Source organism: Vigna umbellata, chromosome 4 (assembly GCF_029865625.1).
Source record: "Vigna umbellata cultivar VRB3 chromosome 4, Vumbellata_1.0, whole genome shotgun sequence".
In the NCBI taxonomy this organism is placed as follows: Eukaryota; Viridiplantae; Streptophyta; class Magnoliopsida; order Fabales; family Fabaceae; genus Vigna; species Vigna umbellata.
This window is the reverse complement of record NC_142168.1, coordinates 73,746,241-73,763,750: the sequence shown is the minus strand read 5'-3', so window position 1 is coordinate 73,763,750 and position 17,510 is coordinate 73,746,241. Positions and strand designations below refer to the sequence as shown.

Below are 17,510 nucleotides of genomic sequence, written 5' to 3'. Positions count from 1 at the left end.
ATTCTATAATAAAAGTATAAATAATTTTAAAACATTTTTTAAATGATAATTGGAAATTTAAAAATTAGAAATTCCCAGGATTTTGGATTAGACAATAGTTTCCTTGTGAGTTGAGATTGTCCAATCTAATGCTAAAGCAATGGAACTCAGACAATGGAAAATTTTCCTTGACAGAGTAGCTATGTAAGGAGGTTCCGCATTCGTCCATATTCTGAGTTATTGGATTTGATGGAATGAATTATGAGAGATATTTCTGGAAAACTAAACCACAAACTTAGTGGAAATTTTTTTCTAGAATATATGAAGAGTTAGAAGATGATAAGTAAAAATTAATATTAAACTAAACGATTCCCGACGTAATCCGAAAACGTTCTTCATCAAGATAGTGCCATTACCTCTTCTCTTTGCAATAACACTACATCAATAGCTATGGATTCTCCTCATACACAAGAATATCAATTTTTACAAATTTTGCAGGGCCAACACACTGCTTACTGTATATTACATTTGGGGCCTCAAGAAATTTGACAAGCAATGGCATCATCCATATACATCTCACTCAGACATTACTAATAAAGGTGGCTAGCAACAACTAACCCAACTACAGTAAATTCATTCATCCTAACACTCCTACCCTATCCTTTCCTATTGTATTTTCCTCACTCTCGGATATATAATTGGCAATGCACTAAAAAAAGTGCATAGACCAAAGCCGAACCTTTAAAAATTAGAATTCTAGATAAATTTAAACTTCAAAGAAAAAAAATCTCAATTTATCCGTGTACTGTTCCTTCTTCCCCACCACTTTTTCTTCATTTTCTCAAGTGCGCCATCTTCATTGCCAAGTTTATTTAAAATGACTTTTGTTTCACGCAGTCTAGCCCCGTAATCCTTTTTCCAAGCTTCAAACATTTGTTTTAACCTCCTAAGCTCTTGATCTGGGCTTAAACTTGCTTCTACCTGACCAGATTTTACCTCAACCAAGAACTTGGCATCATCACCAAATACTTGACTCCGATGCTCGAATTCTTCAGCCAGCCTACTTATAACACTTAAACCAGCACTCGTTGATCTTGCCCCGTTGCTTTCTTGGCGTCTGTGATTACCTCCTACATCCCAGCTGTAATCCCTCTCATCACTTGCATTAACAGATGCATCTGAATTTCTTTCAGAGTCATCAATTGCAAGGCTTTTCTTTGCAATGGAGAGGCTAGATTGTAGGGACCTCATTTGTTTCTGCCACACTTCTTCCATGGATTTCATCTTTAATTCATATTCAGACCATCTGCTCTCATATTGCTGGAGCCGTTGACGAACGATGTCATTTTCTTCTTCTTTGTCTCTCAAGGCTGCTTCAGCCTGAAGTACCCGGCGCTGTAATTCGGCCAGGAAAGATGACTTAACCAGAACCTCGTCTGATTCTTTCATCTGTTTCGAAGTTCATGATTGTCAGAATCACAAAGATGGTGTCTTTAAAAGTTGAATATAATATAAAACATAAGAGTCCACATATTTTAGTTTCTAAACTATAGGAAAGAGAATACCGTCATGTCTCCAGATTTCAAAAATCCAATATTTCCTGAACATCTTCTGACCAACCAACCCCGAATAACTGCAAAAGGTAGGTCCAATAAAATTGTGAAAAACTATTAACAGCACGCCATTGAAAAGACTGGTGTTCAGACTCCAACAAAAAACATCATTTTTATGTAAAACTATCTTGGGCTTCATTCCCCATTTATTCTTGAAAAGAAGAAATGGTGTTATCTTTAACAGCCTTAATTTAAATATCCCATACAACAAAAATTGGTATCATATATTTTAGAATTTATCATCTATAATCTTTACCTGCTTGTATGACTGTTGCCGCATCACTAATACTTTTCATTCTGTTTCTTGCAAATACTGCTTTCACGTGCTTCTGTATAGTAACAGCAGCTCTATGCCTCTTTAGTAAAGCTGAATACTCCTTTCTGGTTTTGTGCCCCCTAATAACTACATGAATAGGCAAGGCGTGTTCATTTCTTTAAAATTTTCTGCACTAAACATGACTTAAAGAATAAGGTAGTGGAAAAGAATATACATGACTGCAAAGTACTGATTCCCCCCTGAAGCTCCTTGAGAGAACGACGAGCTTGGTGACCCCTAAAACAACTTTGTACACGTAAAATACCATGGAGGGTACGATTTCTAGTATCTTCAAGCACACCGATCTGCAATGCCATCATGCATCATAAGTTGGAATATATTTAAAATAAATTACGCTCCTACAACTTTCATAAAGGAAATCAATTGCAGGTATAAATAGAACTACAAACTATAAAATATAATTCAACCTAATACCAAATCACTAAAGCTCAAAATTTTCTGGTTTAGAAAGCACATGGAGTTAGTATAAGATCTTTTGGGGGATCTGAGAAAGAAGTTGTATAGAATTCAAAAAATTAATCATATATTACCTGTCCTGTTCTGAAAAATAATTTCGTGTAGCCAACTTGATACATCTCAGGCAATATATTAAACTGATGAAGAATTGCAACTGACACACTAAGTGGATCCTGAGATGCAACATTATCAAGGAGGAGAAAACCATATCTGATTCCATGCACCGATCAAGAAAAAGGTTAGACACGTGCAAAACCAATTCTGATTCAACTAAATCACCAGTTTTTCTGTCATTATACCTTCTGGCAAACTTTTGGTGAGACATTCTTGTTGGGAAACCCGATCTTGATATTCGAACGACTTCAAGGACCCCACAACATCTCAGCTGTTGCAATACAAGCCCTTGCTCATATGATTCAGGAGATTGGAGATTATTTGGTTTAATACAGCGAATAAAATGTGGAGTAGTGCTTTCTAGTCGTTGCATCAATAGGAACAATTGGCCCTGAACACCAACAAATAAAATAATTTTAATATCAAATAAAGTGCAATAAATATCAATATCTATGAAAATAAATATTTAAGTAGCTTTTAGTAGTGGGGAAAGACTATTCATCTACCTTCCAAATAATACATGGTTTAATTATTATTCATTCAAAACAATGAAAGAAATAATAAGAATAAACTAAATACTAATTTGCTAAAGCATTTGTGATAAATCCATTTCGTTGTATTATAACCCATTCTATAAGTGGATTTGGGGGATAAATAGGGCTTAATGTCATATTTCTCCCACACTAAAGATTCACAGTAAATACTAGTTCCTTCGTATAAACTTTATTACATAGATTGGTTTAGATTTCAACGATTTTCCATCTTGGTTTCATTCAAATTATGTATTTTGTTAGGGTTGACATTACAGTTGCCAAAATGGGCTAAAACCCATGAGTCAACATGGACCACCATGAGTATAAGCCAGGTTGAGTTAAATTTCTTTTTGCAAATTTCACTACGGACCAAAAATGGACTCACCTCACTAAGAACCTAATTCACCCAGGTTGAACCTGAGGCCAGCCGAATTGGTGAGCCAACCTGAACATAAAAAAAAAAATTCCACCTCATTCTTAACTTAAACTCCAGCCCAAATACACAAGCAAACTTTATTTTTTTAAAATTTTGGGGGGAGAGACCCACACTCATGACACTTCATTCACTCCTACCTTTGTCTCTCATTAATCACATGTTTTAACCCATTTTAAGCTTTGAGATGAGTACGTTGGATTGACTTTTGAGAATATTTATATTTTATTTAGAATTATGATTTAATTTTTGGGATAAATGATTTATTTATTGTCTAAAATGAGAAAAAAAAATTAAAATAGGTTTGGACTTTTTGGATTTTGATTACATATTAAAATAAATGTTAGATCGAAAATAAAAAGAAAATTGTAATTTTTTTTAATTAAGCTAACTTGTTTGATCCACCACCCGTGGTGGGTCGGACCAGGTTCAAGTTTCTTGAGTCAAATTGGATTAACTCACTAAGTGGTCAATCCGTGATGGACTGGACTAGGTTGTGTGGCTCGTTTTGACAATTCTAGTTGACATTTAAGTATCCCAAAGGATTAGTAAAGTGATGGAACTGGTTATTGAAGTCACTAGCATGTGCACTCCAAAAGCTTTAACTGGTTATTGAAGTCACTAGCATGTGCACTCCAAAAGCCTTATGTGGCCACAATAGAGCCTTATGTTTACACCATGATTATTTATTAACTAGAAATAAAGCCAATTTAAAGTATATATGTGAGCTTCTAACACTTCCTCTTGCCAAGGTATATACATCTCGTGCGTAGGACTAGATATTATACTTTAGTGTGAGGATACAAACCTCATGCCGAGGTGTGTTGGAAGTCCTACATCGACTAGAAATAAGGCCAATTTAAAGTATATATGTGGATACAAACCTCACCTTACAAGTCAGTTTTGTGAGATTGAATTAGGCTTAAAGTCCACTTTTAACACTCTTCTCGTTTTCCTATCTTTTTGTTAGAACAATTTCTAGGAAATTAAGCGTTACATAATCTAGGAAATTAGGTAATTGATTCCTAATTATTAGTTATTTTTATTATAATTGATTCTATAAAATAGTATAAATACATACTGTGTGGTCTGCATTAGACATACAATACATTCAAAACATATACAATTTTTTAGTTTTGCTAAATGTTTAAGTTAAAGGAAGAGATTAACAATTTGAAGTTGAACTCATGTAATCTATTTCTAGCAATTTCAATCTATGGTTTTTCCTGTTTGGATCTGAAGTGAACAACAAAATTCTTGACTATCAAAGGTTTTGAGTTGATTCTTATGTCATATTTTTGAATTCCTAAACCTAATTCATGTTACAAATGAACTCACCTAAGGAATTGGGAGTTTCAATTTAAAAGATAGGTATACCAAGGGATTGGAATTGACCTAACTTCCCCTAAATAGTGACTTTTGCCTTATTTTCTAAAATCCTCTGGTTTTGTGTGAATTTTCTCATTAGTAATTTTAGTGTCTCACTTAGTGCATACCATCCATGCTCTTCTGATTGTGAGCTCGGTTCTGGAGTAAGAATCCCCATGAGTGATAGATTACAGTGATAGGATACTGGGTGATAGGACAGAAGGCAGGGAAGTCGAACGGTAGGAGGCAGGAGAGTCAAATGGTAGGAGGCAAGGGGAAACAAGCCGAACGGTGGAAGGCGGTAAAGAGCTGCAGTCGAACGGTAGGAGGCAGGGGGAAGCAAGCCGAACGGTTGAAGGCGGTGAAGAGATGGAGCCAATCAGTTAAAGATTGACTATCCTAACTGGGACAACAGTTAGGATAAGCGGGAAATATTTAGTAATACTTATAGTAAATAGAACTATATCCTAGGGAAATATTCAGTACAAGTTAATTACAATTAGAGCTATATCCTAGGGAAATATTCAGTATAAGTTAATTATAGTAAATAGAGCTATATCCTAGGGGAAATATTAAATACAAGTTAATTATAGTAAATAGAACCATATTCTAGGGAAATATTTAATATAAATAAAGCCTAGACACTATTGTTTAGGGCATGCTTTTGATTATTGAGTTTGTTGATAGGCGGCTATGCTCCTGTGAGTGAGGTTATGCTCCCAAGTAATTGACGGAAGTTATGCTCCCAATTACCCTTGTTTACTTTTGTTTATTCAGATATCACCATCAATAAAAGAGATTTATTCGTCCATTATCATTCGTTCATTGTCCTGTGCTTGTTGTGTGAGAGGTTATCTAGTTGGGTTTTGTACTCAGGCAACATACAGTGTGCAATCCTATATACTTGTAGATCACACATCACTTAGATTCTTTTGTGAAAAATGAAGTTTTTTATCACTTCATGATTAAGGTACTGTACCTTGAATTTTGTTGCAACACTTAGCTTTTGGGAATCTGCCCCACCTGACTTATGCAAGGGACCAACTACTGGTTTATCAGACTGAGTGAGCATATGAGATGCAAATATTTGAGGAAGAGGGCATGTGCATGAGGATAGAAGTTGGATGGAATCCAAGTGCAATAGGTCTCTGTTCTTCTCCAGAAATCCAGTTGTATCATAGGTTACCTGAGTGGAGCAACAAGTAGAACTATCAAACGGTCAGGTCATATGATTAAACTAAAATTAATAAGAAATGAGTAACCCTCTAAGGACAATTACTGTATTTGGGAGTTCAAAATATTTAGTATGAAATATCAATAAAGCAATAGTTAACTAATATCACAATTCAAATGTGGTAGAATAGTCTTACTATTAATATCCTCCTTAAAACCTAGACATATCACACATTACAAATATCACAAGGTTAAGTTAAATTGATTCTCCATGTGAACATGCCAACAGATTTTAAACAAATATACTGAGAGGAATGCTAGTAACACCCACTTTAACACATTCCTTACTATAGGTTGACTTTGAATGTCTAGTGGGATCCATTAAATTGGCAATACAACAACTAAATAATTGTCACACATGAATTTCAACTTCTATAGTAAAGTGTGTTGACAAGTGCACGTCAAAGATTATGTTGCTAGCATTTCTCATTCCTGTAGAACATGATCAGAATAATACCTGCCCAGCATAATGGTGAACAGTAAATGCTTGGTCTCTTTCTCCTTTGAAACATGAATTAGAATTCAAATGCTGCTTAAGCTTGTTGGCAAATGTTAAATCTGTGCCATTTGGAAAAGTGGATTCTTCATCTAACAGGGACAACAACCCCAGTGGCCTCTGCAAATATATCAGAAGTCAAGTTTAAGACACAAGATTTCTAATCATGAATGTCAGAATACCCACAGCAAGGAATAAAAGTGTAGTTGCCATAAGAAGAGCACGGTTTCTAATCAAGAATGCCAGAATAACCACAGCAAGGAATAAGAGTTTAGTTGACACAACAATGACACTCTTTGTTGTTGGAAGTCCTACATCGACTAGTGATAATGCCAATTTAGAGTATATTTGTGAGATTGAGTTAAGTTTAAAGTTCACTTCTTAACTCTTGTCATGGAGTCCCACACAGGCAAAAGGATGCTGCGTTGGAAGAGAATCAGGCAAAGGAAGATGTTGGTACTGTTTTTGCAGGAAAAAAATGAAGAGGCTTCTCTAGGCTCAAAAAATGGATCAGATTATTGACACTATACTAAGTTTTGCTAATTGTGTGTCTAGAACAGTACAAACAGGTACATGTATCTATGTATGTACAAAATAATGAAATCGATAATACAGTGATAAAAGTAATTAATTACAACCCCAAAATTAAGGAAAGAGTAATTATACAAGTGTTACATCTAATATAAACATGTTTCGACCAAGCTTCAGAATATATAGAACTTATTAAACCAAAGCATGAAAAACAATAACATATCTTTCCCTTTGTAAGTCATATTCTTCTTTTACACTGCATATGTTGATATATACAAGACATGACAAAATGGCATAAATTTCTTTGAGCATACAAGCCCGACATATCCTACCAAGCTGAACTAACTAGATAACATTTTCCCACAGAAATCATTCAATTTTCAAGCACACTGGAGATTATGCAGTAAAGAAGTCAGGGGGAACTAAGATATTTTGTACCTTCTCAAAAAGATTAAGGCAGTCTTGGTTGTCTTCAAATTCAACTTTAGCCCAGTCAATGCCATCTTGGATATATTCCTTAAAGCAACAATTCACAAGCATAAACAGATATTTCGATTTCCAGAGGTATTCAGTGTTGTATTTCATTTAAGGTACTAGGACATTCAATAATTGTTCAAGCGTGGGATATATACCTCCTGTTCTAACTTGAATAAATGACGATTGAAATGTTGCTGTAATCTCTCATTAGCATAATTTATGCAGAATTGCTCAAAACTGTTTCTCTGCAGGCATAAAAAGGTATAGTATCAATAGAGCCAAAATATTTAATATGCAACAGGTTGAAGACGGTAAAATAAGTAATGAAGTACACAAGGTTTAATGTAAACATACATTGAAAGATTCAAAGCCGTAGATATCTAGAATACTGATTGATCTGCCTGTGCGTCTTTTGCCAACAGCAAGTGATTTATTTATCTGTTCAACCAACCAATCAAACAGGCATGCATATATTGACTTTGCCAAAGCATCTCTTGCATCAATTGCCTGTAAGACAAACAATGTATTATTTGAGATATTGAGAAAGAAAAAAAAGTACCAATATGATTCCATGATGAACTTAACAAATCAAAGGTATATTGAGGATAATGATTAAGAAAATGTTTTAACATCAAATATAGAGACTCCAAAATGAATCACTGTCTTGCAAAGGCGCAGGAGCAATACCGAGACCTTAAACATGATCCATGCATTTTAAGTAACCAATGGGCGTCATTATAACAGGATTAATGCCCCATGTATACATGAATTATTCACATTTAAAAGCTGAATAGAACTCCCAAGAAAATTAAAACAAGTTAATGTTCGTCACCAATAAATTGGCATATGAACACGCAGAAATGCAGTACAACTTGAAGTTCCAAATATTTCCAGTAACTAGGAAGTCACAATTTTTCCATCCATAGTTTTAGACCAAGGTAAAGTTTAGTATGACAGTTATTTTACCTGTGATAGTGTCAACTTTTGGACAATATTATCATTACCAACTTTCATCTTGCGAGTAGATAGAGTCAACTTGAGATCTTCAATGTCACAGCCTATCAATTTGGCTACATGGAACAGACCTATAAGAACCAGAGAAAAGGTCACTTCTAAACAGGTATTGAATAACTTGAAACACATTAAGGCATCTAATACATGTTAAAAACATATGTACCAAAAATTAGACATGAAATTGTAAATAGAAATTATCAGATCAAAATGAAATCAAGTCATTGTTACAGCAGAAAATTTAAATGACGGTTCAGTGTCAAGGACTAATTCTCCTACGACCTTAAGATGTCCAGTAATGGATGGATGACGAATTTCTTTGTAAGACAATGCAAAGTGCCTCTTGTATTGGGCTAAAATTCAAATTTTACCTAGAAGAACAGGTACAAGGATCAAATTCCTGATCCTATCCACCAGGTCATAGACTTTAATACCATATTAAAATCATATGGTTTAGATAAGGAACAAAAAAGGGGAGATCAAACACTAAATAAGATACAAACTGATAATGTAAATGATATCATATTGATATAGTTCCTACTCCATATTGTTATTGCTAAAATTATCAGATTTTAGGGAAGTGATACAAAAAGAAATGAAAAACTGAATTTGTAATAGATTTATGACAATGTGCTGTTATGCTGATGTGTTAAATAATATCTTCACAAAATCTAGAGCACTAACCCATCTTTAATATGTTGACATGTTCTATAATATGTTAATAATACAATATTAGGTAGACATTGTCAGTAGAGGCTCTGAAAATTTCTTACCCTCATCTTCTACGGCTTGAACATGGTTTTCATTATCAATTACAGTGAAAGATATGTTTCCCAACCATAATACAGCAGCAAGCATTGCAAATACATTCTCCTGGTCTTCTTTACTAATGTGAACAACATCAAGAGCTTCCTGAAAGTTGGCAATAGTATATTTGTTTTTGTGTCAAGCAGAAGTAAGAAATCATTCGAGAGTCTATGGAGGCAGATCATCTTTAAACTACAAGGATAGTGTACCATGACTGTGCGAAACTCTTCTGCATCATTAATACCAGTAATTGAATAACAATTGCTCTGCCTCAGATATTTATAATCTTCTGCATTTTGAAGGTTTAGCTTCCCTGAATTATAAATCAAACAAACCATTAAATAGAAGGTCAAATATTATAGAGAAGAACACAACATTAAATGATACAGACAAGACAAACACAAGTACCAAGCTTATGTCAGCTGCGTTCCAGTTTTCCAATTGTTTTCACTAAGTTGTTGGTTAATGTTATCCGTGTTTCCATAATTAAAAAGAGATCAAAACCGCTAGTTGGAAACATAAAATAAAAGTTATTGAATTAAAAATTAAGCAATAAATTGGGAACTACGTGCATGTTTGGGTTTTGATAGTAAAATAGTTTATTGTAAAATAGTTTATTGTAAAATTATTATTCTTATCAAACAATTAGTTGAAAAAGAGAACTTCTGAAGTTTTGAGCTTGGAATCATATTAGCCAAATTGTATATCGCCATTGTGTGTGGGTTCAAATAGTAGATTTTCACAATTCATGGAAACTACTTGCATCATTTCCAAGGAATAATTTGTTTCTCCATTGACAATATAGAGACTTAAAAACTGTCCACAATATGCAACAAATATATTAGCAGGGGTGAAGAAGTATTATAAAATAGTAATTACCCCTTAGAGATGGAGGTGCACCAGCACATAACTGATAAAATATATGATAGGATCTTTCCCCTTCATTGCACTGGACTACTCTAGACTGTTCACATACCAAATAAAACTAGTGTTAACTGATGCAACACAAGCACAATGTAAAACCAAAAATACTTAGAAATGTATTATAAAACCATTAATGTGTCTCCACCTAGAAGTCTAAGCCTATGAGAGAGTTGATGCATAACAAAAAATAGCTCTGAAGAGGAATTACCTTTTCCAGCAAGACTGTTTTGGTCATCCAAGGATAAGCACATATTCCAACACAGATACAAACATTTACCACAATGGTTAGTTGCAAACTTTGGGTGGGAAAAAAGACAAATGGTTTCAACTTTTAAACAGAATAAAACCTACATGTTTGAATATTAGCACCGGAGATTTTTCCAGTTTCACTGAAGTGAATCTCAATGAGCTTTCCCTGTGACATTCAACCAAATGAAAAAAATTTCAGAATCAAAAGGAAATGGGATCACAGCTTAATATATAAAGAGAAGCACAACTAGAAGCTGTCAGCAACCCATATTACTAAATGCATTAAACATCATCAGCCAAAGTAGGTAACTGGCCTAGGCCTAATCTTGGGAAAGTGTAAAAAGTTAGGGGTATTTTGATATGATCTAGATGGGTCAATGTAATTTTGGATTTTCTTTATAATTTTTATTATGTTATTTTAAGCATGCGGCAAAATTGTCAAATGGGAAGATAAAAACTCACAACACAGTGAACCATTCATGATCTCGGTGTAGGAAATAATGATGCATATAATAGGAATTAAATGCAACACTAGTGGGAACATTACAGACTAGTCACGGGGAATTGATGTGGAATTTAGTGAGCCTTCTTACGGTTGTCTAGAATGACACATGATGTAAAAGGATATATTTGTTGTGAGATTTCTTTTACATTCAATCTAAAAAAATTGGATTTGTATGGTAGGTACAAGTGCTGAAGTTTCTGCTCAACTCAATGCATATCACAAATCATTGATTGATATTTGGTTTCACAAATGGAGAGGAAGTTGAAAAGAGAGCAAATATATAGGGATAAAGAGAGAATTATTGGAAAGACGTGTTGTAATTATGACGAGAGAAAGAGAGATGGAGAAGAAGAAAAACAGAGAGCTAGAGCTAGTAGGAAAAAAAAATTACAGAAGAAAAATAAATAAATGATAAGGAGTTCAGAGAAAATTAAATAAAAGAGAAAGAATCCAGAGAAAAAGAAATAAAAGATAAGAAATTGAGGGAAAAGGAAATTCGAGGAAAAAAGATAGAAGGAAAGGGGAAAAGGAGAAAAGAAGTGACATATATTGTTTTGACCATTCAACAATGTGAAGAACATTATTCGGTATCTATCAATAAATCAAGAGGGATCAATATAAATATCACATGGGAAGATAGAAACTGATTTCATTGTAGGAAATAATGACGCATATAATAGGAATTAAATGCCACACTAATAGGATTTAATTACCAATGAACATTAAACACTACTTTGCGGGAATTAACCCAATTTTTCATTTTCTCATCAGTAATTATATTAACCCTGCTAGATTATAACATATTTGACCAAAACAGACGGGACAAAAGTAATTGAGGGATGTGGGAGATTGCTAGTCAGTTAGATATGTAGGAAAGAGAATTCTGGAGAGGAATATAGGGGAAAATTTGTTGATGTAATCTTCAGACGGTCATCCATTCTCGGTGTTATCATTAGCATACATCACAATACTACACATTCATTCCCGTATATCAACTGTTTCTATGACCTGAGTGAGGGAATGTATCAGCAGTTCACAGGAATGCCAACTTAAAGAATTAACATCATGAGTCAGGGATCTTACAAAACGACTTGAGTTGTCATTTCTCAATGTTTTTGCATTACCAAAGGCTTCTAATATTGGATTAGTCTTCAAGATTTCATACTCTATTCCACTTCCACCACCAAGGGCAGCCAAGTACTGCATTGCTATTTTTGCTGTCTCAGTCTTCCCTGCTCCACTCTCACCACTGAAAAGTTGCATGTAACTATTACTACAGGTCCCAACTCAAACACAAGCAATCAAGGGGCATGCAAGATTGAAATCCAATAAAGAGCCTGTCATTAACGAAAAAAACTCTACAAACAGCAGGAAGAAGCCATTTTTACATCCATTAAAATGTTACCCAGGATGGAAAAATAAGTTTTTTTGTTGTCTCTGTCCAATAAATTGAAACTCCATTATACAAAAGTTACATCATATAAATGATAGAGAGAAATGAGAAAGAAGAATTGAAGGAACAAAATGCACCAAATAACACCGTTTGGTGTGGATTGGGGGATTTCTATATGGAAACTGGAATATTATGCATATGTATGGACAGATAAGCTTTCCAGAAAAAAATCTGGAAGACTAAGAAAATGGAATTAAAACAATTAATAACTCAAGCGGTTTCTTCCTAAATGCTCTTTAAATATTGCTAACTGATTGAGTAGGTTGGAATTATTTTAACCGAGATCTCCTTTTTTATACGTTCCATACCTCACATGGTCAGACTAACTTCTTGGGGAAATTACTAATCCGAGATTCAGAGTAGTTTTCAAAAAATTAAAATATTAGTTAATTATTCAGAAATTAACTGTCCGTAAATAAAAATGCAATAATCATGACAAGTTTCAGTTTAGAATTTAAATACAAGAGTGAAACTTAAGACTAGTATTCATATTCATATAAATTACAATAGATATAATAAAAAAACATTAAATTTAAGAAGCTTACAAAAAAGACAATAAATACAGTTGTCTTAGCAAAGACACTAATAAAAATAAAAATTCTAAAAAAGAATTACTGACCTTATAATTATAGATTGATTTACTTCGTCTGGAAGGAAAAAAGACCAAGAGTCAGCAACTTCTTATAAAATAAATGGAAGTGGTCTTGCACACTAAAGTTGCAACTATGAACGTAGATATAAAGAAACAAAAATTTACCCCGTATCATTTCTCGGATGGCTGTGTCTGTTATTGCATATACATGAGGGCTTTCAATTGCTTTACGCTTGTAGGCTTCAATATAATCATTACCATATAGAGGAACTTTCTTAAAGGGATTTATTGCAACCAAAACAGGCCCTGCTTTTGTCTGAATTGTATATAGTCATACACATAAATACATAAGAAGCTACGATCATGAAAGAAATTGTTGAGGAAAACATTAAAGAGACATAATGACTTACATAAATCATGTTTTGATTGTATCTATATTGCAGGTTGTATAAAACAGACGGTTCATTTAAATAACTAAGTTGCATGAGGTCATCCACCCCATCAAGGATATCAGGATTTGCTGGCACTAAACTTTCTTCTTTCACTTTCAAAACCTATAATCAAGCCCAAGTGTTAAAAAAAGCCAAAAAATGAAGATTACCACTCTTCAGAAATACTGTAATTTGTCTTACCTTTCCGTCAGACAGTAAAATGATGGATTCATTTCCAGAAGTTGATATCATCTTCCCCAGCTCCCAGTTCCCATTCGGAAGTTGAAACCAAGACTGAAGCTTCTGTAATAGTGAACTTCAGCAGTAAGGATAAGAAAAAATTTAAATTATCTAGTAATGAGGAATGGCTCAAATAAACTAGAGAGAATTGTCCTGATTTGCTTACATGGCATTCACTGTTTTGATATCTTAAGAGGAAAATGGCCAACACAGAAAAATTACATGGCCCCATAAAACAAAATACACAGTAATCCATCAAGGAAACAAAAATAGAAATAACAAGGAACAGACATCTTTGTTTTGTTTCCAACTGGAATAGTGATTAACTGCCAACAATAGCAAATATTTAAATACATAAATTACTCATTACCAAGACAATTGACAAGAGATATAAGGAATTGAGTCGATAAAATGAAAAACTTCCAGAGACTGAATAATGTCTCTTCTTCAATTTTCAAACCCCAACATAAGGATATTCTGACAAAAGCAACACTAAATTAAAGATATATAAGATGACAAAAGAAGCACGGGATAGCCCCTAGCCTTTAGTGGCTTCCAGATTTATTGCAGTAAAGGTATTGGAAGGGAAATAAATATTCCATTTATGTAAATACTATCTTTAAGGCTATTACCCTGGCATTGTGCTTTTTAGCACATATGCACAGGAAAAAAGAGAGTTCTCTCAAATCAAAAGTAATGGATGTAATAGATATTCTTATAGATGCAACTTCCAAAAGAATAGAGACATTTTTTCTATAGTTTTCTTTACTAATTACTGGTGCCAAAGCAAAATACACACAATAGTTTCTCCTCAGCTCTTTCTAATACTCGATATCCAACAATCCACATCAATCAATCCAATTGAATATTTAAAAACCTTCAAAGCCCAATGAAAAGGTACAAAAAGTTGTCACAGTTTTAAAATAATTGACTTACCTAAGAAACATGTTGATGCAGGAGGAAGGGAAGCCTATTATGATGGTATTTTATATTTTTTTTTTGGTGATTTCATTGTGGATTTTTTAGTTGTTTTACACAGTAAGTAGCCTGCAGTAGATTAGTTTGTTTTTAGGAATTTTTTTTATTCCTGTTAAGGTGTTACCCATCGATTCTAAGTTATCTACTCCCCTCTTTCGTCCCTTTTGACCAACCTTTGTTTTGTATGTTTCAATATGCAATAAATTTTGACCATGATCCAAATGTGACGTCCAACCAAAACTGACGGAATGTGAACTTTCCTACCATTGTCTCCATCTTAGATAGCCAACGTTAAGTAATCTTTTACAAACTAAAGTCAAATTTTAGTAGGAGGTTCTGCGAATGTTGGTACTTGTTAGCCAACTCTCATGGCTTTGGAAGCACGCTCTGTAGCGATTATGGTAGATCACTACATCTATGCTAAAGGAAATATGTTCACAAAATACAAGTACTCTGTAAAAAACTACCATGTACAATATAATAATATAAATAATAACCTACAACAAACCCTAACAAAAATTGAACGTGCAAACTTCCAAATTAAAGATTTTTTATAAATACATCAATTTCTCGCACATTCTTTGAGAAAAATCAAGTTATTCATAAAACTGAATAATTATATCACAGAAATCCTTAAGCACATTAGAAATTCAACCTGTGACTAAATTGATATTCCGAAGCCAAAAGTACCTTTTTCGAAGAATAAGGAGTGGTATCACTCCACCTGCGTTCTCTGGAGGACATTGAAATTGATGGGAAGGACAGAGGAACGGTTTCAAGGTCTTCATCAGCAATGGACGATCTGTCCTCTAATGAAACACCTTTTCTGCTGTACGCTACATCCTCATCATAAAGACCCACGTCACCCGCATGGTTAAGAGCTTGCTCGGAAACCTCCCCTACCAAAGCATCGTTTTCCGGACTACTTGATCCAGTGGCATCACTGCTTCTCAATTTCGCATCTCCATGGTTTTCCATTTTACCAGAACTAATCTTGAATTCAGGGGGCAACGATTTGATAGAGTGGAGTGCAGGCATGACCTTGGATGTCACAGACATTTGCCCTTAAATAGCTCTGCTACAAACCGACAACACAACCAAGCATAAGATAGATTTTCAAAATGCTGAAGTAAACGAATAGATAGATTTTCTTCCAAATAAATAAATAAAAGGGATCCCTTTTGCAACCAAAAGTGCCTCTCAAACTTTTTAACAAGGCCCCATTGAATGACTATTTCAGATAAACACACATAACATAATGGAGGGGACCATAGCTCAAGACACAGATTTTTGTGCTGCGTTGCTTGTGCCCATCCCTTAAAATTTGTCACTCACTCGCTCGCTAGCTCGCTCAACCTCATCCTAGCACCTAAACTGTAAAGCTCAAAACCATCAATTCAATAAAGCAAAACCTTCACTTTAACCAAACCTAAAACTTTCCCGATCTGACACTCAAAACATTTTTTCAAAGTTCAAAGCCACCTCCATGCTTCAAACTAATTCAAAAACTCACAAACTAAAAATGCCGCTGCAACAGTTGCCCCAACAGATCCTCCAATTCCCCGAATCACGAAAACTAAAAAATCAACCTCTAAAATCGCGAAAATTTAACAATCTCGCTTCCGAATTCTTGACTTGAGAAACCAGAAAAAACAAAAACTCGAACCTCACCCAAGAATTGAGCATGACAACTTTTCCATCCATCTGACGCTCAGTAACCAATTAAGCACAAAAGAAAAGAAAGAAGCAACAGAGAAAGCGGAGCAGGAAACAAACAACACCTAGTGAAGTTTCTTGACCGATCCAGAACCACAGACAATTAAAGAAACAAAGCTTGCTGAGAATGTGAACACAACTTCTGAAGAAGAAGAAGATCTTGGTGAAGAGTGATGATGATGATGATGGAGACGCAGTGATTGAAGAAGATTGTTGGCGTGTTGGTGTGAGTGAGAAGTTAGAGAACAATCTCTCTGACAAAAGGGATGTTTGTAATTGTTTGGTTTCCGAGAAAGTTGAGAGAGAAAATCAAAATTATTCATTCGCCACCCATCCACGCCTTCTGGAGAACAGCCTACTTTTTCCCTTTCCTTTCTCTCATTTTTAAATTAAACCTTTAATACCTATTTTTATATATCATCATTTTTTTAATCTCAATTGTTACTTTTATAATAATTAAAATATATTTCCAAAATTAATTACTCTTAAATTATACCAATTTGATGGATTCATTTGCATTTAAAAGATTTTATCTTTCATTTATGGAATTTTTGTGGCGTTTACAATTTGATGCCTTTTTTTTCTTTAGCCAACCAATTTTGAAATTTGAAACAAAATTCAACGAATTGACGAAATTGACCCTCAGAGGCTTGACTTCTAATTTGTGAACTTTGCTAGTTAGCAATAGTGCCACACAGTCACCGTCCTACAATAAATCATTGTTACCGAGCTAAGAACACCATCATGCTAATTATTATTCATTTAATTACACTTTAATTTCTAGCCATTGTGTAATTTTAATCATTAATTGTGTTATTTGAGTGTATAATCGTATCTTTCTTATCCTCTATCTCACAAAAATTTTCAACATTCATTTTTACTATGTTTAAACATTTCTTTACGAATACTTCTATCATAAAATGAAGAAAGAAAATATCAAATTAATTTTTTCACATATTTTTTTTTCTGATTGTTTACTTTTTAATTTGTGTAAAACTTAATTTCTGTTTATAGAAGAAAAAAAATTCGAATTT

General features: G+C 34.0%; 1 protein-coding gene across 5 annotated transcripts; it reads right to left on the bottom strand.

Annotated features, from left to right (window-relative positions):
- Positions 1-416: 416 nt before the first annotated feature.
- Positions 417-16,853, bottom strand: LOC148201253 (myosin-1-like). Of its 5 annotated transcripts, none has more exons than XM_088114492.1 (24): positions 16,432-16,853; positions 15,451-15,838; positions 13,744-13,845; positions 13,522-13,665; positions 13,277-13,427; positions 13,139-13,166; positions 12,150-12,315; positions 10,664-10,727; positions 10,521-10,534; positions 10,268-10,352; positions 9,598-9,701; positions 9,355-9,493; positions 8,537-8,655; positions 7,925-8,077; positions 7,726-7,815; positions 7,532-7,609; positions 6,524-6,682; positions 5,813-6,019; positions 2,685-2,890; positions 2,460-2,595; positions 2,084-2,213; positions 1,849-1,995; positions 1,545-1,612; positions 417-1,428 (listed from the first exon to the last, which is right to left on the bottom strand). In XM_088114492.1, exons 2-24 carry the CDS (start codon positions 15,817-15,819, stop codon positions 769-771), a joined length of 3,519 nt encoding a protein of 1,172 aa, XP_087970618.1. In that variant the 5' UTR covers positions 15,820-15,838; positions 16,432-16,853; the 3' UTR covers positions 417-768. The 5 variants fall into 5 exon arrangements, with proteins under 5 accessions (XP_087970618.1, XP_087970617.1, XP_087970616.1 ...); XM_088114491.1 differs by having other exon boundaries at positions 16,542-16,853; XM_088114490.1 differs by having other exon boundaries at positions 15,451-15,835; positions 16,542-16,853.
- Positions 16,854-17,510: the final 657 nt, after the last annotated feature.

Bases quoted from the DNA above. Each gene is read 5' to 3' on its own strand.
- LOC148201253 (XM_088114492.1), bottom strand. From the start codon at position 15,819: ATGTCTGTGACATCCAAGGTCATGCCTGCACTCCACTCTATCAAATCG. The intron at 6,683-7,531 runs GTACAAAATATC...ATATATTTGCAG, and splicing joins GCCTTAATCTTTTTGAGAAG to AGGCCACTGGGGTTGTTGTC. The intron at 1,429-1,544 runs GTATTCTCTTTC...ACTTCGAAACAG, and splicing joins TGAAATCTGGAGACATGACG to ATGAAAGAATCAGACGAGGT.